At 41.5% G+C, this 22,773-nt stretch overlaps 4 protein-coding genes and 1 pseudogene across 4 annotated transcripts; 3 read left to right on the top strand and 2 right to left on the bottom strand.

Annotated features, from left to right (window-relative positions):
• The first annotated feature begins 699 nt into the window (after positions 1-699).
• LOC104449377 lies at positions 700-3,414 on the top strand (annotated as a pseudogene).
• Positions 3,415-4,362: 948 nt separating this feature from the next.
• Positions 4,363-7,522, bottom strand: LOC104449378. Its single transcript, XM_010063510.3, has 5 exons — positions 7,021-7,522; positions 6,811-6,884; positions 5,418-5,553; positions 5,022-5,327; positions 4,363-4,904 (listed from the first exon to the last, which is right to left on the bottom strand). The coding sequence occupies exons 1-5, from the start codon at positions 7,153-7,155 to the stop codon at positions 4,632-4,634; spliced, it is 924 nt and encodes a 307-aa protein (XP_010061812.1). The 5' UTR covers positions 7,156-7,522; the 3' UTR covers positions 4,363-4,631.
• A 2,696-nt stretch (positions 7,523-10,218) lies between these two features.
• On the top strand, positions 10,219-13,325 carry LOC104449379 (uncharacterized methyltransferase At1g78140, chloroplastic). The gene is made up of 8 exons (XM_010063511.3): positions 10,219-10,462; positions 11,049-11,149; positions 11,287-11,427; positions 11,636-11,720; positions 12,070-12,263; positions 12,406-12,517; positions 12,675-12,782; positions 12,979-13,325. The coding sequence occupies exons 1-8, from the start codon at positions 10,304-10,306 to the stop codon at positions 13,117-13,119; spliced, it is 1,041 nt and encodes a 346-aa protein (XP_010061813.2). The 5' UTR covers positions 10,219-10,303; the 3' UTR covers positions 13,120-13,325.
• A 1,903-nt stretch (positions 13,326-15,228) lies between these two features.
• On the bottom strand, positions 15,229-16,669 carry LOC104449380. The gene has a single exon (XM_010063512.3). The coding sequence runs from the start codon at positions 16,543-16,545 to the stop codon at positions 15,484-15,486; it is 1,062 nt and encodes a 353-aa protein (XP_010061814.2). The 5' UTR covers positions 16,546-16,669; the 3' UTR covers positions 15,229-15,483.
• Positions 16,670-21,551: 4,882 nt separating this feature from the next.
• LOC104451904 (NDR1/HIN1-like protein 13) lies at positions 21,552-22,388 on the top strand. The gene has a single exon (XM_010066462.2). The coding sequence runs from the start codon at positions 21,552-21,554 to the stop codon at positions 22,386-22,388; it is 837 nt and encodes a 278-aa protein (XP_010064764.2).
• Positions 22,389-22,773: the final 385 nt, after the last annotated feature.

A 22,773-nucleotide genomic window follows, 5' to 3' on the forward strand; every position in this document is an offset into this window, starting at 1 on the left:
TACATCAAATTATATGAGTAACTTTATATCCTTTGAAACGAAAGCCAACTTTAGTAAGTATTATTTTTCATAGATTAGTGTCTCAGACTTAAAACTTATCGCAAAATTGCAATTGAGTCTTAAAATGTTAATCAAGTCATAGAAATCGTCAAGCTGTGTCCTTCATTAGTTCCGTCCATTTTGTCCAAGGGGAAATGTTGACGGGTGATTTTTTATGATCTTTTAATGTGCGTGGTGCGAATGGGGCACCAACTAAGTGCCATGTCAAAAAAAATTGCAAAATTAAAAGAATTACGGAAAAAGGATAAAAATAAAAATAAAAGAAAAAAATCATAAAGCCAAAGGTTTTTAATTTAAAAAAAGAAGAAGGTGCTAAACCAAGGGATTGGGTTGTGGGGAAGGCTGCTGCCCTGGAATGAGCTTTGCCGAAGAACTTGGGGGCATCATCCTTTCCCAAATGAACGTATGTGTGGGCGGGCCAGATTTCGAAACCCTAGTCCTGACCAGGCCGGCCCATTAACCGGACCTGCAAACTTTGTCCAAATCCGGCCCAACGCGTTCCTCGGGTTTCCACTTCGAGAAGGTGGACGCAGCGATCGCAACGACACGTGGCGCTCGTACAGGGCCTCCGGGCTTATTGCTTTCCACGTTACGTGGCGCTCTCTCGCGCTCTCTCTCTCTCTCTCTCTCTCTGTTTTGTCTCCTCCTCCTTCCTCTCTCTCGTTCTCGCTTCGCCGCGAGCACCTCCCCACAATCTTCCATTCCCTCAGCAATGTCGAGTCTCACCGTCCCGGAGCCGGTGCCCCCGTGGCCGATGACTGCGAGCAGCTCCAGAAAGCCTTCGCGGGTTCGCTATCTCCTTACCACCTTCCTTTCTCTCTTCTTCGTGATGCCTCCTCCGATTCTTATCGCGAGTCGTTTGGTCGTCGACGATCGTGTTCCGTTGTTCGTGTTTGGATCTATGATCTGCTTCGAGATCGTGGTCTGGTCGGAGTGATCTTTCGGTGGCGACCCGTTCGAGAGTTCATGTGCTTTTTTTCTTTTTTTGGGTGATCGGCTGTTAAGATCGAGCTATTTCTGGCTTTACTATTTCCTTTTGAATTCCAAAAAAATGTCGAACTTTATCGTCTAATTTAATCTTTATTCGTTTCGTGATTATCTTGAACGATCTTGAAGGATGGGGAAGGAAGCTGATTAGGCAAACCTATGCCGAGACTTATGGCGAGGACCTGCTCAATGCATTGGACAGAAAACTTACGGATGATTTCGAGGTCTGCATCTTTCTTTAATTATTTGAATTCATCCCATGGAGAGATGCCCTCTTTCTCTCGGATTAATCCATATTCATGCCTATATTCTCGTTGATTATCGAACGTGATTGTATGTTCTGTTCATAAAGCCGTGGATATAACATGACATGATTTTTTAAATTCTTTGCATCCCTGTAATTTGCATATCAGCAGAGGCTGGTGGTCCTTTGGACACTTGATCCGGCTGAAAGTGATGCGTACTTGGCCAATGAAGCGACGAAAAGATGGACTTCAAGCAATCAGGTTCTCGTGGAAATAGCATGCACAAGGTCTCCTCACCAGTTGCTTATGGCAAGACAAGCATATCATGCTCAATACAAGAAGTCGCTGGAAGAGATGTTGCTCACCACCCAACTGGAGATTTTCATTAGGTACTGCTTTTACGCTTGCCTGAACTTGTTCCATGAAGTTTCCCAATGCTGATGATTGTTCTTCTCAGCAACTTATGTTCATACATTATGCAATAAGTACTCTGTACAATGAAGTCTAAGTAGCTGTGTAATACTCAGAATAATTTCAAATTGCTGTCCTGGGAAATATCGTTTGAGATTGATGAAGGCAAGTAAAATAAAATTTGTCTGACTCAGCATATTACCAGGAGCCTGAGAATATAAGTTGCAGGGTGTTCAATCTTTAAGACAGTTTTGAAGTTTTGCAGAGAATACTTGTTGGGATGGCGGTGTGGTTGAGAGCAGTTCCTGATATTATGGTTTGTCATTTCATTGAAGATGGTTTCATGAAACTCTAGAGACCTAGTTCATTGGAACCCTTTCTCAGATCTCAAATGAAGAACCAGGTCCATCATCAAAAGTTTAGCCTTATGACAACCTGTCAAATAATTATTATCTATCCTGAATCATTTTATTTTTCATTAGGTGTTGAATGCTTGTCGGGAAAATACTGTATTTTGATACAGTTTCTTTGTTTTCTAGTTGCTGTTACCTCTCATGATCTCATACCCTTATGATGGAGACAAGGTGGACATGAATTTGGCAAAAGCAGAGGCTAAGATACTCCACTAGAAGATCTCAGAGAAGGCTTCAAGCCACAAGGATCTCATAAGGATTTTGGCTACTAGGAGCAATACGCAAGTCAATGCTATGCTGATCAATACAAAAATGAGTTCGGAAATGATATCAACAAGGTGAGCTGGAATTTCTATGAACCGGCCCTTTCATGTTGCTTTTACTTGCATGTCTAAAGTTTATAGTTCCTCAAGGATGAAGAGTGCCTGTGGGCACTTATTCTTTTTGGTTAGCATCCGTGTTGTTAAGAGGCAACTTCAAGATGTCTTGTTTCTAAAACATTGAGATGTAATAATATCGCCTGTTTCCAAGTTGTTCATTCACTTCCGGACTATAACCTTTCTACTATGCATCAGAACATATTGACTTTTCTCTGTTCCAGATTAAAAATTGTTTAATTCTCGATCCTTCATGTTCGCAGGATTTGAAAACTGATTTGAAAGACAAGTTCCTTGCTACACTGAGAGCTACAGTATAGTGACTGACTCGCCCTGAGAAGTATTTTGAGAAGCTTCTTCGTCGAGCCATCAAGGAACAGATTAAGTGGCTCTGACCAGAGTGTTTGCTACCAGGGCTGAGGTTGACATGAAGATTATAAGTGAGGAGTACCATAGGAGGAACAGAGTTCCCCTCGATCATGCCATTGCCAAGGACAATACTGGAGACCACGAAAAAAATGCTTTTGGCATTGATTGGCCACGTTGAGGCTTGATTTACAAGTACTCATGAAGCTATGTCCAGTGGAGGCAATATGTCTATTTTGGCGTGGTTTGAGGTGTTTCTGTTTTCCTTGCTTTCCAGTAACGTACAGTTACCAATATGCCTCCCCAGAAAGTCGTCAGTTATAGCTATGCGAAGCAAATACATTTCTCATCATGACATTGGTTTATGTACTTCTGAGAAGTCTTTGATTTTGATCTTTAATCAAGACTGCTAGTAAGTGACCGTCAACTCGGTTTCCTTGCAATCGTGTTATAGCAGTGCTGGCAATTCAATGAACAATGCCACAGAAACTGCTGATTCTATGGCCTTTTAGTTAATGAGGAACAAATATTATAAGGATCAGAGGTTAGTCTTTATTTCATTAAGTAGCTTGAGATACGACTGGTTTATGTTGTTTTGCCAGAGGATATCCATTGGGGTGGCAGAATCTCAACCATGAAGCTCGATGCTTGGGGTCATTTCAGCTTCATGTGGAAACTACAGATTGCACTGCTTTCTCAGCTTTTATAACACCTCATTTAGGTATAAATGCTATCCGAACCCACTAGGAGCCTTGGAGGTTGCTTTTGCAGCATCATGGTAATCTCCTCAGTTGCTCGCCACCGCATCCCCACTTCCCACAAGAAATTCAGCTGCTAATTCCAAATTGATCCGAGGCAAATCTTAATTAGTATACCATGATGTGATGGCGATGGAACATTTCACAGCACACCATAGGAAGCCTTATCAATTAATCCATTGCGGGTTTAGATCAGATTAAAATCCCAAGAGGGAAGTGCCAACAAGCACACGGCCTGTAGGGGATGCGGCCTGTTGGAGATGGGTTTCCAGGGGGTGATTTCCAAGTTCAAAACTTGGAGTAGGCCCAAAAAAGAAAAAAGTAGGGAAGCAAACTGACGACCGAAAGAGCACCAACTTGATGGATGGACAAGCAAAAGTTTTCCCACCTGTCAAGAGCAGGAAGAGCAATGCTGGTACATGAAGTGAGGCATGATTGTCCTCCAATCTCCAAACCAAGTCGGGCTTGTCAGCAGAGCATGCGCCTTCCCTAGAACCTGTCAGCAATACCGTCAGCAAGACACTCCCAGCATTAAGGGACTTTTCTTCACATGGAGTTTGGATCGGCATGGTTTTCTTATTTAGTATAAGTAACATATGCAAAACTTATTGCCAAAATCCTTGTGAGTTGCTATCCATTACAGGTCAACTTGATGCGATTGGAAAGGTACACGGTGGTGACATATCCTTAATATGACGAGCATATTTCCAAGCTACATCTTGAGCATGGATGGGATAGAAAGTTCTTTTAGAAAACCATTGATCTATTAGACACTTCCACTGGAAAAGAACCAGAGAAATCAATTTGAAGCACAAATCAGTTTGAAATCTCCTCTGAATCTGAAGAAACCAATGCTATAAACACACCGGTCCGCAAACAGTTCGTACATCTAGTCAATAAGTTCAGAGCTGAAACACAATTCCCAAACCCCCACACTCCGGAAGTGTCAAATGAGACCAAATCCCACTAGGAATAACACAATTTGAAACATAAAACTGTTAGGCCTAAGCTTGGTTACACCAACGCAATGCTGCTCTCGCCACCTGGAGGCTTGCGAACGCCACCGAAGTAGTCTCTAGACTCTGCCTTTCCATCGGCAAAGATGTCGTTGCCACTAATCTCTCTCATTTTAGCTGAGCTCAGTGATTTCTCCGCAGACGTAGGAGGCGCATCACCCTTGAAGACGTTGTTTCCAGATAGCTCGGAGAATTTCTTGTCATAGATTTTCTTGGCAGTTTTCATCACAGGATCCTCATTGGAGGTAATACTGCTCTGACCTCCAGCAGGCTGATGAAATCGGAGAATCTATCAGTGAGGCTATTGAACTCCATTTCTAAAATAAACAGAAGACCTGAAGAAACTTTAACAGAAGAGCATGTTACCGTAAATATATATTTCACTCACATTAGAGACTTTAACAGAAGTCCGGACATGACGCGGTGCAGGTTCTCCCATGTCTTGATTCGTGTCCAATGCCCGTGCAGCCAGTGGCCTTGGCAAAATTTCTGGAGGAGGAGCAAAAATATCATGTCCACTCAATTCCTTGCACTTGGCATCAGATATTTGCTTTTTTAACTTCATGTCGGACTCGCTTTCCAACGTTCCACTCAGTTCTCGCTGCTTTGCAACCTCAGGAAGAGTGGTAGGCTTCTTGGGAGAAACGCTTTCTTCTTCAGCAAACGAGATGTGACTGATGCCAGCAAGGGCTTGCTAGTAATATCAACCACCAAAAGAGCTTACATCATGATGGACTCAACACCAATTTAATAGGTCAAAAGCAATCAGCATAGTAAAACATACCTGGTACATCCTTATTCCAGTTTTGTTATTTGAAGCAGGGTTAGCACTTCCAGGTTGTAGTGAATCATCCTCCCCATTGGCAGCAAAAATCCCACTACCAGTAATTTCTTTCATCTTGTAGCCAGAACAAGGTTTCCTGGAAGATTACAAAAGCACTATTCTATGGAGGAGAAGATGAGGAAAAAGCCACAATAAGCAGTACCAAAGCGCAAAGGCATTATGAAAGCTTATGAAACTCTCTTGATAAGGAGGATATCAAAGGTCACATGTGTATGAGTGTGTGCCTGCGAGCAAATACGCAAGCTCGTGTGTGTTTGCGTGGGTGCATGTGCATTTGTGTCAAATATCCATCCCCATTCAGTTTGTCTACAAAAATAGATAGATAGATAGCCAAGTAACTGGCTTTTTAGACGGACATGTTTGTGGGTGCATGCATTTGAAATTGTATATATAATGACTTTTCTGTATGTACATGTTATACATGGATTTCAGCTTTTCCTAATTTAACAACATATAGTTGTTTCTATCACAGCACTTCGGAAGGGTGTCGACAATGCATCATGTGTGACTTACCAATCCTGAGCAAAATGCCCTCTCCTTTCCATGCATTGACTAAGAACAATCTAGTTTTAGATGGACTAGAGCTTTTACATGTCAATAAAATATTTCACAAAGCGCAAATTGAAAAGACATCAAAAAGAAGTTAACATTAGTTAAGCACCTATTACAATTGTATCTAGATTGGAGATGGGTAGATTGTCAATGGGATGATCAGATCGGCATTTTCATGATCGCAGAAGCTCGGTAAACATTGAAGGAGCCCCATGACAGTCGCCAAAGAGATATTTACTTCCTGAATCTTGACATTTAACGAACTTACTCTTTCCATCTAACTACTACTAATTATGGAAGGGGAATGACTGAACTAGCTCAATTAGACACGAGAGCTTGCAACAGAATCAAGTTCAAGAAACCAACCAGACACCTAAGGCCAAGGAAAATGATCAACCTCGACCTACAGAGGCATCTGAGGCTCTAAGATCCACCCAATTGACCAAGATTACTCCATCAACAGCCACCCCAAAAAATTACCCTTTTTTTATGTAATTTAAAATGGAGGTGATAAAGATTATTACGTTGGAAATGAAGTTTCTGCCCTCATTTCCAGCAGATCGATCACTACACATCCACACTGAACCTATACCATACAATCCAACCATAATTTCTGAAGATAGAAAATCCAAAGCAGTGCAGAACATGAAGAATGCGGACAAATAGCTGAAACGGCGGAGAAAAACCAAATTGCCACAACTGACCCATTCCGCCAAATGAAACACAAAACATCATCAACAAACAGGGAGAGGGAAAAAAAGACAAGAAGAGCAGATCTAACCTTTTGTTCAAATCCTCAGCTTCCTCATCAGTCACTTGACCTCCAAACACCACCTTGCTGATCCCATCCGAAGGCTACCCATCATTCCCCAGAACAACCCATCAAAGGAAATCCAAAGACCCAAAAAAGAAAAAAAACGCAGAAGCACACTTATCGCATCAAATAAGAAACTGAAAAGAAAGATCAAGAACGAATCGAGCAAGCGCGTACCTGGTGAGACCGAGCATTGGAGCGAGAAGAAGCCGAGCCGGGCGCGACCGAATCGTGGGGAGGAGGAGTCTCGGACCACGTGAGCAGATCTGAAGTCGAAGTGTGAGGCTTCCTCACCGGCGTGTTCCTCTCCATTTTCTTTTCTTTCTTCCCCGACAGCAAACAAGCGAGAAACAAAAAGTAGCCACGAAAGAAGTCACGCCAAACAAACCTCTCTCCCCTCGCAATGCAAGAACCCGGAGTTCTCTTCTGGGCAGAGAGGAGAAGCAGAGAGGGAAGAAATAGAAAAAGCAGAGGAGGAGGGGGGGTAGGGGTGAAATGACGGGGTTGACCTCGAGATCTCGAAGATTCGTGGGTAGGGGGAGGTTCTTGCTTTGCCTTTGAGCTCGAGCAGGAGCTTTGAATATATAGAGAGGATAGGGGAAGTGGAACAAAATGTATATTGGAGTAGCAGCTACTCTTCTCCTCTCCCTCTCTCTCTCTCTCTCTATCTCTGTGTCTCTCTCTGCTGATGCTGCTGCTCCTTTTTTATAAGCAAAGAAAAGGGATTTGAATTGAATGCGTGAAGGAAGAGAGAGAGAGAGAGATGGGTGGAATTATTGTATTAACGGATAAATTTTTAGGTGATGATCGATCTGGGGTATTCTCTGTTTTCTCCCATCTTTTTCAAACTCGGGAGGAGAAAGGGTGGGCTTATCCAAGAAACAACAAATCAACAAAAGATACGAATTTGAAATTTGGAACCGCCCTCCTCCGTGACCGCAGATTGATGCGCCCCGGCATGTGCTAAAGGCTAAAGCCCACCAAATCTCACCCGGAATTATTATACTTCCGATTGGCAGGTATTTTAGAGCCTAATCTTGCTCTTGACTGAGCTACAATAACCAGTGTTGTAAACTACTACGGTGTGTAGTTTTGTAATGTCCAAGTTATATACGTGCAACACCTGAAGCTAAACGAAGCAGTCCCTAATTGTGGTCGATGACTTTCGAGGCATTGCAATTATAAGGGACTTGTCGATCACTTTATAAGAGTCACATAAAAATGCATTTGCCTTTAATTCACTTTTCGAATTCTACCTCTTGCATGTTTAAACATATGGACATGTAAACTCTCGGTTTGAATTTTGAAAGGTTTTTTTTCGATATCAACTAATTTGATACTATGCTGTATTAAATGACCGTCCTTTTAAGCAATCAAACTAAGAAGTTGGAATCGTGAGAAACTTGCTTGCCAGCTCAACACGGCGGACTTGTGGTCATAAAACCTATTTTAGTCAATTGATATTATGACATTAAATTTCGATGTTGTGTCAGTAGAATTTGGAATTATTAGTACAATTTTATCCATATGATTTTTATCGTTGTAACTCTTCCGCCCATGAATTGGATCCTTTATGCTCATTGGACATTGGATAGCCAAACACTTGGTATTCTCCGTTATCATAAATTGAGGAATAAACTCTACATCTATTTCTTTTTCCCACTTTTTGCAGTCTTTTTCTCACAAAAAAGAATATAATGATCCCGTTTGGGGAAAAAAAAAAAAAAAGGTTCGATCTCGCTAACCTGGAGTGGTGCTTTGATGTAGTAGAACAATGGACCTAATTTTCTGCGGCCCAGGCTTTGTATGGCTCTTGACTGGCCCACTGTTCGAAGCTGGTTAAGGTGGGCCGGGCCCAATATTGGGCCACATAGGCCCAAGCCCAATTGTGGATGGGTCCACCCGAGGCCGGCTTCACAGTTAGCTAATTATTTTGCAAGGCATACAAACAGCAGCAATCGAGGTCAACGCACCATCAGCAGAAACTTTGGGGGAAGAATAATGCTAGTTGCTAGGTGTAGAAAAGTTCGTATTAAAATATTCATTTTACGAATTGACGTCCGTGAATGCCAATTGGCACTGAATATGGTCCCGCTAATTTCACAATAGACTTCCCGATCTGTCGTATTATTTGATAAAAGCATTGTAAGTGTGACATTACTCTTTAACAATAGGTATTAAAATATGAATAAAACGAGCACTAAATGACCTATGTAGACACGAGCAGATGATACCAAAATGGTTAATCTGTTCAATATCCGGCATATATTGCTAGCATGCACACATACATAAAAAGGTGGTCCTTAAACATACGATGCATGGTATGAAGCTATTAGATGAGCCCGATGCATAGAAAATTCAAAAGGTTTCTTGGTAAAGAGGGCCCTCGAAGGCAACTTGTCGAGCAAACAATCAAGGGAACGTTACGATTTTTATTGATCCTATGGATCTTGTATCATATTCATTTGATATCTTGAAAATTAAAATAATAATAATGAAGTATATTTAACAAGTGCCGCGATGGCGGTCCCTATGAATACCTAATATGACAATAACATGAAAACGCAGTTTATTTTAAAAATGTCACATCTACGCCTAACACAAGACAAAATTGCTGCACTAGAGTTAGAGCCGATAAAATACATAAATAAATAAAAAGAAAGAAAAAGAAGAAGAAGAAAAAAGAATCGTTCTTTAACAAAATAATTTTAGTAAAATAGAATAGAAATTATAGAATAATTTATTTTCGTGATGATGCTAACATTAGTTTTGGCTGAGCAAACAATGTACGTCTTTTAGGGCGTGTTTGATGATGTCTTTATTCAAGGGAATAATTTTTTAATAGAAATAGTTTTTTCTTTCTATTCCTACGAACAATTTCTGAGTATAAGAATACACTTGATAACTATAAAAATTTCTACTCCAAGAATATAAATACGTTAAGTAAACTTGTATAATTTTGTTGTTTCTTTTAATTTTTCAATATTTTTATTACATTTTCCTTTTTTTCTTCTTTCTTTCTTTTGGCCGGTTCTTCGGCCTCAACCATGGTTGGCCCTCGGCCGTTGGCCATGGTCGGCCATGGTCGAGGCTAACAACCCGCCAAAAGGAAGAAAGAAAAAAAATAAGAAAAAAATAAGTGTTTCTTGAAATTATTCCCGAAAACAAGAAATAATTTTTTTACTTTATTTTTGTTCCAAATTTGTTCCAAAAAAAAATAATTTTTTTTATTTGCGAAAACAAAAATTTTACCAAACGCATTTTGTTCTTTTTTTTTTCCGAACAAATTAATAAAAAAATTTGTTCCGGGGCCGGAAACAAAAATAAACAATCAGGCCTTTACATAAAAAATTGTCGGATCACCCCTGCCCTCGTCGGTTAAACGAAACAAGACGTACTCCATTTTCTGCGCGCCTTCCTCTGTACCTCGTTACCTCAGTTGGCGGAGAGAGAGAGAGTCATGGCGACGCTCGCCGGCAGCAACTTCCTCGCCGTGGCTCGGCCAAGTCAACTCGGTCCCCGGAGGCGTGTTGCTTTCACCTCGGTGCCCGGCTCCTCGATCTTCAGCAGGCGAGTTCATGCCGCGAGAGTGAGAGCCGCTGTTCAAACAGCGACGCCGGTGAGATGCTCCATCTCTCTTTTCTCTGCTCTAAATCTTTTTTCTTTTTCTTTTTTTCACATCGCGTTTCGGTGAAAGGATATGTTAGATCACGAGCAACACAGGAGCAATTCGAGAAGGAAGTAAAACGAAACGGCGAAAGCAGAGAGCGATGCTTCTGAGGTGCCGATCGAGTTTCCGTCGGATTTTGTGGCCCTCAATTTGATCATTTATATCATGTCTTAGAAGCCGAGATGATTCGAATCGTGGTACCGTCGAAAATATGCAACTTGATCCTTTTTTGGCTTAAGAATTACGAAAATTGAAGTATATAGTGCTCCCCTTTATGCATTTTCTGGCATTCTGCCTGAGTAGTGAGGAGTCTTGAAACGTCGAGCGCAAGAACTCATCCTTTGATATCCTGTGTATGTCGGAGATTCGGGGATGTTTAAAGGATCATCCAAGGCATTGATAAACAAAAATTCGTTTAGTCGACTTAAAATGGTCAGCTCTGATCGCAACGAATCTGCAAGGATCAACAGATTCCGACGCTTTGCAGCTAGAAAATTGACTCCCAGTTTGCTTCAGCAATTTGGTCGTGTTGCAGGATCCTATTGTAGTTGACGAGAAGGTTGCCTCCAAGAAGGGCATTTTGGCTTGTCCGATATGTTACCACCCTCTAACGCATGCGGGGCCTGCACTATCCATGTAAGTCCGTCGATTCCTCAGTAGGATGAAAGCTAAAAGGATGACTAACATTTATATTAGTCACCGGAGATCTTAAGCTCTCGGTTTGGTTTTGTTGGACTCGGCTCCGTCATCATATGACTTCATAATTTGTGCAGGGATACTTTGTCCGAGTCTACTTTGCTATGTAGCACCTGTAAGAAGACTTATTTGGGCAACAAAACTCATCTCGAGCTTGTGGCCTCAAGTGGAGCCAAGGAATATACTGAAGCCATGGCCCCAGCCACGGAATTTTTCAGGTTTGTGGTATTTGTTCCTTTTCAGGGGGTATAAAAGTCGAGTCCACTGACCCGTGTACTTGGGTAGGATAACCTTCAAAAGTGCATTGATCTCATGTCTTGCAAGTTCTGTTCTGCTCTTAGTGATTTTCTTCTTGGTTGAGGATGAATGTAATGATATGTTTATACGCCTAAGAGCACTGGTCGTATATCATATTGATCTTTGCAGGTTACCGCTGATCTCATATATCTATGAGAGGGGCTGGCGTCAAGGCTTTTCTGCAGTGGGAGGATGGCCTGGTCCTCAAAAGGAGGTTATTGACAATCTCCTATTTCATGATTCTGTCATCACTGTATTTCCAAAAGAACATGAAAAGCAACGAGTTTTCTGGTAGAATTTAATCTATATCTCATCTCTGGTCCAGTAAAATGTTCTTCATAATGAGTTGAGGATGACCAATAACTTGCCTTCTGATTTCAATTGCCTAGCTCAATGCAAATGTCGCTCTGTCTGATACGGAAAACGGAGTGTGAACTGTCTCGCTGCTGCTGATTATAGCTCATATTATTCAAATACTTCTTGAAGAATACAAGCGAATTGTTTCATTTAGTTGGAATCTCTTTATCTTTACTTGCTTATCAACTTAAAGAGTTTGATTGCAGTTTGAGTTGATTAAAGGGTATCTTGAGCCCGTCCTAGGTGGGAATATCATTGATGCTAGTTGCGGCAGTGGTCCATTTACCAGGCTCTTCGCCAAGAGTGGGCTGTTTTCCCTTGTCGTGGCACTTGACTACTCAGAAAACATGCTCCAGGAATGCTATGAATTCATTAAGGAGGAGGAGAACTTCCCAAAGGAGTAAGGCTTTGACCCTTATCTCATATAATTGGTGGTTGCTACTTCATCTAATTTGGGCGCAATAAAAAGAAATCTAGAAGGGATTTTGTACTCATCAAGCTCTCTAGTATTGTATTTGGCTAAATCTTTCAATTTGCTTTAGGGACTTGATTCTTGTTAGAGCTGATATTTCAAGACTCCCTTTTGTTTCGAGTTCTGTCGATGCTGTGCATGCCGGTGCTGCTATTCATTGTTGGTCTTCTCCTTCATCAGCTGTAAGGATTTTTGAGTTTTTCTCTCCCTGCTTTTTCTCTGTCATACAAGTTCGTACACTCAAGACCCTTTCACCAACAGAGTGCAGACAACATGTTGTACTAATTCTTTGATTTTCACTAGCATATGATGTCCTATAAGGCCCCTTTGGTGTTGTAGGTTGCTGAAATAAGTCGAGTTCTACGGCCTGGTGGAATATTCGTTGCCACAACCTTCATCTATGATGGTCCTTACGCTCTCAACCCTTTCTCGAAGCTTATGCAAAAGGTACATCGTTTGGACGAGTACTTTGTATCTCTTATTCCAAAACACCCTGTTACGAGGCGCTCTATGTGGAAAAGATGGTTGTCTATCTCCAATTCTTGTTCTGATCAAGATGATTTTCTTCTCCAGTGATGTGACTGAAATTTGTAACATTAAGCTAAGATCGAAACCTGATGTTGGATTCTGTTTGGTGATGTAGAATATGTTCCGCATATCAGGAGGCCAATTCTTCCTATCAGAACATGAACTAGAAGATCTCTGCAAAACATGTGGACTGGAAGATTTCAAATGTACCAGGAATCGGCGTTTCGTGATGATATCTGCTACAAAACCCAGCTGAACAGTCAATTGTCTCTTCAGCTCCAATTTTTACCAGCATTTTGCTTCAGAATAAGTGCATTTGATTGCTGTCTTGTTGGTTCTATTGTTGTATGCCATAACCCTGCGTTGGTGCGGTTTACAGGCATGTAATTTAAATAACCTGTTCATTGACAATCTATAATAGACTGTCCTCTTGGAATTATGATGCCTGTTATTTTTCTTTTATCTTGTATTTTGACCCATATAGTTTCTTTAGAATTTAAAATTTCCACTTTTAGTCTATTTTTCTTGACTCGAATTCTCATTTTAACAGCTTCTTAGACATTTTGAACCGCCATTTAAAATTTAATTTCTTCCAAATTGCCATCTTAAAATCACGAGCATGCTCATTTTCCCTGCTTAGAATCTTAAAAATATTCAATTGACATATAGGATGATAAATTTGTTAACAAACTTTAATTTGCTAAAGATTTTATTCTTCTCTATAATTCTATCAGAGTAGCCCCCAATCAAGGATTAATTGGGGGAACACATCGTTATTTTGGAGGTTATCACACATGTGAAGCCCAACGCGATGCTGAAACACTGGTGGGTCTTACATAGTTCCCGACAAATATGAAATAGAAAGAAATGAATAGCTTTTAGAGATGCTCTCAATGGACCAACTGCAACATCCCACTTTCATTTAGTCTTTTAGGTGGTTGCTCTTTCTCTGAACTTTGATAGTTTGGAAGTTCACACTGACAGTTTCATCATTTGCAATGCGCATACTTTTTATGAATGCTAAAATTGCTCTCATGTGGAATGGAAATTTGGTGGCAGCAACTGAATTGATGCCGGATCTTGGTGACAGATGCTGTAACGATGGATGAAAGACTTAAATAGCTAGGTAACATTCAGTAAACAAGGATTGCTGTATGTTCAAAGTGCTCTTAATAGAGGCAGTGCAGGCTATTTAACCTTAATCATGTGAGATGAATTGTTCCGAGGGCAGGCTCAAGTGCTGTTGCGTTGCGTTGCGTTGCTATGGTCAAAGCCTAACTGGAAAATAGTTGAGTCTTTCCTGTTTGCTGTTTCAAGTAAAGAAGCAACTGACGGCAAATTATCACTTTTTAGTCCTGAGAGGCCTATGCCGGCCACTGTCAATTCCCTTTCTTACAAGCATGAACTCCGTTTGATAATGTTTACCGAAGTCTCAGCTTCCCTTACTGCTTTCATCCTTACATGCTAGTTCAAGTTCCGTGTAAATGTTCTAGTTCTGGAGCTGCTACTTTGCCGCTGAAATAATAGACCCTTGTCAGTAGGAATTTTCTGGCGCATAGCAAAATAAGGATTTATAGGTTTGAGTTTGGCAGGACACTGTAAGGAAAATCGTTAGGTTGCTCCATACAGTATTGATGCCCTTGACTTATTGGTATGTCTTGGGAAGATATTGGTATAGTAGAGTCTCCAATTGGATAAAAGCTATGGTATGGAACGGTTAATCTATCAAGCTTGATCATGGGCATAAACTTTTGAATGAAATCGAGCGCAGCTGGATATGTTAATTGTCGAACTTAGGTCTCTTGATGATCTCCGTAGATGAGCTCCTGCAGCATGAAATCCTCAATTCCAAGAACAGGTGGCTGTCGCTGTTCGTTGTTTTAATGTTGGCCCATCCTAGGAGATGATAAAATTGCGAGTAAATGCATTAATATGTCTCTGCCAACTCTTACTTTTTCCCCTCCAAGTCACTGAAAAAGCCGAGCTTTGCCCCCCTCAAACTATGCTGTGTTTCCCTGTCAGTTTCTCTCGCAGAATGTCCGAATGGAAAGAACAAATTGATGTATCTTGATGTTCCTAATATGCGAGACGAAAAAGTGGTGACCACTGACCAGTCCCGCACAAACATCGTCGGTCGAGGATATCAGGGACACATTCCTCAGAAAATGCAAAATAACGAACTCTTCGATGCTGAAATTATCCTTGTGAAGGTACAAATTACAATCCTCTGTTCGTATTCCACCCGTTTGTCTCAACTATGGCATATTCCTAATTCTCTTTCTTTCTATGTGCATAAGACTCAGGCTTTTCTAAGTAAAGGACCCCATTGTCATAACGATACAGAACATGCAGAAGAAGTTGGAGATTAAACAATCGAAGCAACGCAATCTTTATATAGATCGATGAGTACAATCTGAGATTTACACTGATGCTGATAGGATTCCAGGAAGCTGTACAGTTGCAATCAATGTTAAACCGTGGTCGAAAACGATAATACTTCCAGAGATTGGTATTAGCAGTCCTCTGTCCCCTGGGAAGACAGTATCTGGAGAAACAAACCACAAGAAAGCAAAAAAGGAAGAAGAAAACAAAATATAAAAAAACCATATAGCTGCCAACATCAACTCTTGGAACTTCGACTTCTCAACAGCGCATCTCTCAGTCCGCCGGATACCCAAGTTTCCTTTGCGATATCGGTTGAAATATTATAGTAATCTGCATCGTATCTCATCATGAAGGACTCTTTCTGCTTCCTCTCCTCTTCTTCTTCCCTCTTTGCCTCGTCCATTAAAAATTGCAAGTTCTTCTTGGTCTCTAATTCTCTATTCACTTCTTGCTCGATCTCATTATCTCCACAAATCTCGCCTTGTTCTTGTTCTTCTCCTTCGACCAGCCAGGCCTTTGCCGGAGCAGACCGACACCGCATAAGCAACAGGGCATTTGGCGGAGGAGCAACAGGTGCATCCAATGACCCATCATCCCTAGACCTTCCTTTCTCTTTCCTGTCTTGCTTGGATAGGTCCTTGATCTTGGTATTACCCTCCTGTAACACCATAAACCATTTAGAGAATACGGGCCTTGAAGTCTCATTGTTATCATTTCTGTCTATTGCCACGCCGTTGTTGTCATGGTCACGACATTCGTTGTCTTCCTCATCTTCTTCATCACTAGTGATCTGTGCATCAGGAAAAGAGCCAAAACATCGAAAATTAAACTTAATGTTCTTCAAACATGTCAAGAACTGCATTATGTCCTTGTTGAAGCCAAGCGCCTCCCCCCAGGTCGGCCTCTTCTTACGCTTGTCATTGTTGTGAATCCTTTCGATCTCTGCCATCACTGATTGCCAGCTCTTGCAAGCTCCAGTCTTGGTCTTGACCTTGATCTGCCCGGCACACGTGACTTTTGGGGAGGTCGGCTCGGACGTCACCGGGCCAATTTGCTTGGTTTTGACCCATAAGACAGGGCTTGCTTGGGCACCTTTGGAGAAAGATTTGGACCGGCGATGGCGGTGCCGTGGTGGCTGCTGGTGGGGGTGGGAGTGGGGGTGGAGTTTGTTGGGTTCCGAGTGTCTCGCCGGGCTACTAACCGGCTTTGGCAACAGCTTTAAGTGGGTCCTAGGAGGGAAGCACACTAGGAAATCCGCTGAAGGAGCTCCTAATTTGATTGCATCTCTTCTTCTCATGGTGTCTCCTCTCTTTTCTCGTTTCTTCTCCCTAGGACTTCCGTCTTTGCTGGTCAGTTTGTGACTTCGATGATCTTTGTGAGTTGGTTCTGCACCGTGTGTGCTTATGGGCTTTTGAGGTGTGATTTGCTGGTGCGTTTTAAAGAAAGTTGGGAGGGCAGGAAAGGGGGAGGAGGGACCGCTTTTGTTTGCCTTTTTCTTCTGCTCTTTCTTTTGGTTTCTTTCTTTTACAATTTGCTAGTTCATTGGGGTGGGGGGGGTGTTTGACACTGCTTTTTGCTTCCTAATTGAAATGGGGTCACGGTTCAAGAAGAGGTTCTTTCTTGGCCTTTACTTTTTCCAATCAAAAGATTGCCAGGCCCATTAAATATTTGCATATGATGCCCGGTACATTGAGCTCGGACAACTACATTTGTATACGATTTGCAAACCGATGTGGCATACCATAAGCTCGTCTTTAAACAAGGGGGTTATGCTAAACTCCTAACGAGAATCTACTACACCGGGTAGTATACTAATCTTGTAAATCAGTGTTAGTATACTTTAGCGTTGTTTAATGTAAATGGAAAGACAGATCAAAGTTAAAAAAGCCCAACACACTGCCCACAGAACTGTCCTGCCCCTCATCTTCTATGCCTTGGGCCAGATCATATTCACTGTCCATTCCCATTGGCCACTGGGGCATCAGCCACCACTCAATTGCCCTCTCCTTTTTAGCTTTACCTTTCCCGCTTTCAACTTGTGGTGATTCAGATTGGCTCGCTGTCAGAGGACACTTTTTGTCGCAGTTCATTTGCAAACACGTTTGGACTTCACTCCTTGGACAACCCTCTATCGCAACGATGCGAGAAAATCTTTATTTACACTTCATCCACGTAGCCAAAACTGGCAGTCGTTAATGTCTGAAACTATGTAGGAGAAAATTAACTGAACCGTCCTAAACATATTGTACCTATACAAATTCAATTCTATATTTTTCAATTTGACCAATTGAATTATAAACATTTGCATAAAATTTCAGTGTAGTCCTTTTGATCAATTATCTTTTGAAACCACTAAAGCAATAATCCAATTTTCATCGACCATCTTACATGGCGTATTGTTAGGTTGGCAACTTTTGCAAATATTGGCTAGAGAGATTACATTGAAATTTCACATAAATGTTTAGAACTCAATTAGCAAAAATGAAAATTTTAGGATTGAATTGATATAAATTTGATAAGTTTAGGATTGATTAGATAATTTTTTCCTAAATGTAGGGGTAATCATGATTAGGCTTGAAGAAATTATTTATTAAACTAAGTATTTTGGGCCTAGGAGATTGTGAACACACTAAAACTAGAACTGTATTTCGCCGAGTTGTGTATAGAACGAATGACTAGAAACGGGGGGCTACCAAGAAAGTCTGAACAGGTTTCTATCCAAACACATCTATGTTATGTCAACACAAAGTGTACTTCTGTGTAAAAGAGTAAAGTCAATGATTTGCGAAGCGAATTACTTCCTTGATGTATGGTCCTGGACATTGCAGAGACATGAAGAATGATAAACAAAGATCGAGGCGATTGGTTTGATCTGCTTTGTCAGAGAACCTATTATGTAAGCTAAACGAAATCATTTGGCTTTTGCTTCTTTTCTTTATCGAATGGGGACACCTCCATGACATGATAAGTCAATTTATAGAACTTTTAATAGGATTTGATAAGATTCAAGCTCGAAGTATTCGTTCTTAATTCTTCCTCATGAGTATCTTTATGAAAGGCCAAGAAAAAAGAGAATTTTGGGGGGGCCACCGAAAAGTTTGAGAAGGGTTTTTGAGTGAGGAATGAGGATGCAATTATGGATGCGGCTAGCAATCGAGAGCGTGCAAGGGGTTTGGCCCCTCAACCCATTACCCACCTTGCGTGTTAGGATGAGGATCGATTTAGGCCCTCTCTCGCCTTTTGGTTTGGGACCTTTCTTCGGCTATTCTACCACCATAAATCCACCTTTTTGATAATACCAAAGTTGCAAGATTAGCTAACTAATCTAGCGAGATGCACGATGCTCTACTTGTGCCGGGTCGCTTAGTGCCGCAAATTAGGGTAGAAGCAACCCAGGTTGATTGCTGTCTAAAGATGTTCCAAAATGCTCGCCGAGCTCAATCCGGGATAAGTCGGAGCACTCGTCGCCAAGGCCGATTAGCCTCAATTAGAGTTGCATGATGCGACGATGTGACCTTGCTTTCTCCATAGACTTGGGTCCATGCAGAGTAAAGTCGATGAGCTTGTGAACCTCAAGTTTTGGTTGCTTGAAAGAAAAGAGTCGAGTGCAAAAGCAAAACGGGGCAGAGAAAAGCTGCGCCAAAAGCCAGCAAATCGAATGAGAGTGACATTGTTTAATGTGCTCGTTGAGGAAAGGCGCATGTGCTCCGCTCGATCCGGATGCATGTACTCGATTCATCTGTGGGGAAGAGGAGTGAGGGACTTGGCTTCCTTCCGGGCCCGAGATAGATTCCGTTCTTCCTCCCTCCATGATTTGGTAGACGCCGCCCTCATTCTTTTTCTTATTTTTATGTTTGGAAATAATGATACAAACGATTCTTAAATTTTGATCCAATCTGCAATGTGAACTCCAATTTAATTTGTTCCATATGATCTTTAAAATTTAGTTAATGTTCAATGTGTCCATGAAATTTCAATTTATTCAATGTAATCCCTGAACTGTTTGTATATGTTCAATTTAATCTCTAAAATATATAACAATGTTCAATATTATCCATGATATTAAATTAAATATCTACTAAAAGTTCAGGGATTACATTAAACAAATTAAAAACTTAGGGACTACATTACACATCGAACAAAATTCAGGGACCACATCATACAATGGACAAAAGTTGATGGACCATTCATGTTATTTTCCCATTGTGTTTCTATTATTTTGCTAGTAAAGTCTTTTTGTGATGACTCAAACTAGTTTCGTGGTCCTGTTCAAAAAAAAAAACTAGTTTCGTGGTCATCTTTGTTATTGAGAATAAATGCTAGATATCTTAGCCAGGGTATGTCGTGGCAGCTTTTCATTGAGTGTTTGATATGATTCACTTATTTGAATTTCTCTGCTGCCCCTGACTGTGCATTGCATGTGCGTGCGGATAGATTGAGCATACAAGCTAGATGTGGGAGCGCAAGTGAAAAAGTGAGCAAGTGAGCTAGGCGAGTTGGCCATGACTTGAGTTTAAGTGTCGAGATCCCGATTAGGACTACATGGTGTGTTGACCCTCGGCGTCATGCAGTTTCTCGACAATCCCTAAAGAATGCTAGGGACGGTTTCCTATTATAGGATGGCCAAGTTTAGATTTAATATCTGATAAAGATTGGTGTGCTTCCAAGTTCTTGTTAATCACATTTTCAGAGGATAGGAGAATAAGGGGCTGAGGGAGATCAAGAAAGGGCCACCGCCTCCCCTCTCCCTCGATGTGTATGTTGGATTCGTACCGGCGGGCCTCAGGCCGGGCCTATTGGTATTAAGCCTTTCTAAAGCGGAAAGCAAGGCTACAAATATTGAATAACAGGTTTCACTGCTTTCATTTATAAAATCAGCGGTTTAGACAGGAGAAATCCAATGGGGAAGTTGTGCCTTCAATTTCTCAGTTCACATTGAACTTTCCATCTGAACTTAAACTATTAGATTGCTTTGGGTTCTCTCAATTCAAATCGTGTGGAATATCATAGGATACAATAAGACATTATTTTACTTAGTTATGTCTTGTCACGGGTTCAAAAAAATGATGGATATAATGAAAAAACGTAGACTTATAAAATCACTGTCAGTTCTTGTCATGCTTTTTAATATTTTTAAATTAATGTCATAAATGAACAACTTGTTTTTTTTTTTTAAAAAAATTAGTAAAATTGATTGTATCAAAGAGAGTGTGTGTGTTTATGTTTTATGAGGGTTGCCTGCCTCCCACATCCTTAGGTGTGGTAGATCGACCTCACCTAACCTTGGGGTCATGTGGCCCATATCCTTGGTGATGTTGATCATATCATTTTTTTCTCTCTCAGACATTTAGGGCTATTATGGCGCTGTTTGACCACCACATTAGAATTTTTGTAAACATATGACTACTAAACGATAGTCCAAGACATTTGCTATATGAAATTGAAATTCACTAACCTTTACAAAACTTATCAAGGTTTCTTGACAATATACGATATCATCTAACATATTTTCATTATTTTTGGCCCAATTTGTCCATTACAAATTTAATGGGCTTCATTTAAATTAACATGATCAAGTTTAGGACTCTCACCTTACGTCCCTCGGCGATATGCTAACATAATGCTACGTGAATGATTTTCCACCTCCTCTTGATAGATTGTCAAGAGAAGGTATTGCCCACACCTAGATAATGTGATCCAGCTTGCATGAACTGTTGGATCATCAACTGTGTCCATGTAAGCTCCACATCATCTAAGTGGATCCCATGATTCGAGCACAGCTAATATGTTTTTGATTGTCGAGTCCTTTTGGCGAAGAACCGAATCTGACCTCAGTTAAAGCACACGAAAATTGTCATATAATTGTTGAATGTTGCGTGGTCGAACAATTGTGAAAAATATTACCAAAGATTTTGCCTAAGGTCCGAATTTCTATCTACGAAGTGATGAGAATTGACCAAGTTTTTGCCTGAGCTCGTTCGTTACGTCTGAACGGCGTTCTTCCTCCTCGCGACGAGCTAATCTTTTACACGTCCCACCAGCGAATCGATGCTAATGGATAGTCGCGAGGCCTTCAGCAACAAAAAAGACTTAATGTATATTAGGAACCGTTAAGGAAACCGATTGACCCAGTAAAGCAATCTCTAATTATAACCTTTTCCCCCTTGTGAAATCGTCTCTCTCCCCCGATATCCAGCCAATTCGTGCAACCACCAAACCCTTCCCCCATGCAAGCCAAGCCAGCCTCTCACCTGATATTACAATTCATCCCTCCCACTCCTTTCCACCGCTCCTCATCTCCCCATGGAGGAGCGGTTCCCACCTCCTCCCCACACGAACGGCCGCCAGCACGACAGCGGCGGCGGCAGTGGCGGCAGCGATCATCGCGAGGCCAGCCTCGAGCTGGCTCCTGTCCCCAATCCCGACAGCCCCGAGCACGCATTCGCCTCCGACACCTACGTCGTCCAGATCCCCAAAGACCAGATCTACCGTGTGCCGCCCCCGGAGAACGCCTTGATTGTCAAGCGCCACCGGAAGCCCACGGAGCCGAAAAAGCGGTCGTTTTGTTGTTCTTCTTGTTGCTGTTGGCTCTTCTTGGCCATCATCGTGATTGTCCTCGTCTTCGGCATCCTCGCCATTGTTTCCTCCGTTTTCCTCAAGCTGAAAAACCCTAATTTCCATGTCGACCATTTCGTCGTGAAGGACCTGACGAAGTCGCATGATAAAAATACTAAACTCGTGTACGACGTCAAGTTGAAGGTCGAGAACCCGAACACGTATTCGAGCTTTACCTACAAGCAAGGGGGGGCTGTCTCGCTCGCCTTCAAACAAAAGGCGATCGCGACGGGAAAGTTCGTGGCATTCGACCAGGACCGGAAGACATCGAAGGCCGTTGACATCGTCCTCAAAGGATCAAATACTGCATTACCTAAGGAGATGCAAAAAAGCTTGAGGAGCAAAAAGACCAAGAATCACTTGACGTTTGCATTGCATGTGGACGCTCCGGCTAGAAGGAAGATTGGGATAATAAAGGGTTCGAGCTCAAGGTTTGTTGCTTCGTGCCAATTCACGGTCGACAAACTGGGAAAAGATGCTCGTGTTCTTTCCCAGAAATGCCAAACGGAGCGCAAGGACTCTTGACAAAAAATTATCAGCCTATTTAAAATGGCATGGATTGCAAGCATGTACTTGACGTGGTGAAAATGTGACGAAATCTTGGAATTGGAAAGATCGAAATCGTCATTTATGTGGACATATTCTTTACTTCTTTTATTCGAAGCTAGTGGTGAAAAATGTGGGTGATATAGCAATTTAATTTTTTGCTGACTTTCCTTCTTCGATTGCAATGTTTGCTTGAGTCGAACCCTAAGGAGGAATTTGTTTTGAGTCCTTTCATACCACTTCTTCATCTTTTACACCCTGAAATTTGTAGAGTTTGTCTGTCATTATTCTTTTCATTTGGCTGTATACAGGCTCTCCCCATCCCCATCGTGTATATGTATATTTCACATGTTTTTGCACCTCT

The sequence above is a fragment of the Eucalyptus grandis genome, chromosome 6 (assembly GCF_016545825.1).
Source record: "Eucalyptus grandis isolate ANBG69807.140 chromosome 6, ASM1654582v1, whole genome shotgun sequence".
Taxonomy (NCBI): Eukaryota; Viridiplantae; Streptophyta; class Magnoliopsida; order Myrtales; family Myrtaceae; genus Eucalyptus; species Eucalyptus grandis.

Coding starts and splice junctions, on each gene's coding strand:
- LOC104449380 (XM_010063512.3), bottom strand. CDS start 16,545: ATGAGAAGAAGAGATGCAATCAAATTAGGAGCTCCTTCAGCGGATTTC.
- LOC104449379 (XM_010063511.3), top strand. CDS start 10,304: ATGGCGACGCTCGCCGGCAGCAACTTCCTCGCCGTGGCTCGGCCAAGT. Junction 12,518..12,674: donor GGTCTTCTCCTTCATCAGCT/GTAAGGATTTTT, acceptor TTGGTGTTGTAG/GTTGCTGAAATAAGTCGAGT. Junction 12,783..12,978: donor TCTCGAAGCTTATGCAAAAG/GTACATCGTTTG, acceptor TTGGTGATGTAG/AATATGTTCCGCATATCAGG.
- LOC104449378 (XM_010063510.3), bottom strand. CDS start 7,155: ATGGAGAGGAACACGCCGGTGAGGAAGCCTCACACTTCGACTTCAGAT. Junction 5,554..6,810: donor GCTGAGGATTTGAACAAAAG/GTTAGATCTGCT, acceptor GTAATCTTCCAG/GAAACCTTGTTCTGGCTACA. Junction 5,328..5,417: donor CTGGAATAAGGATGTACCAG/GTATGTTTTACT, acceptor TGATATTACTAG/CAAGCCCTTGCTGGCATCAG.
- LOC104451904 (XM_010066462.2), top strand. CDS start 21,552: ATGGAGGAGCGGTTCCCACCTCCTCCCCACACGAACGGCCGCCAGCAC.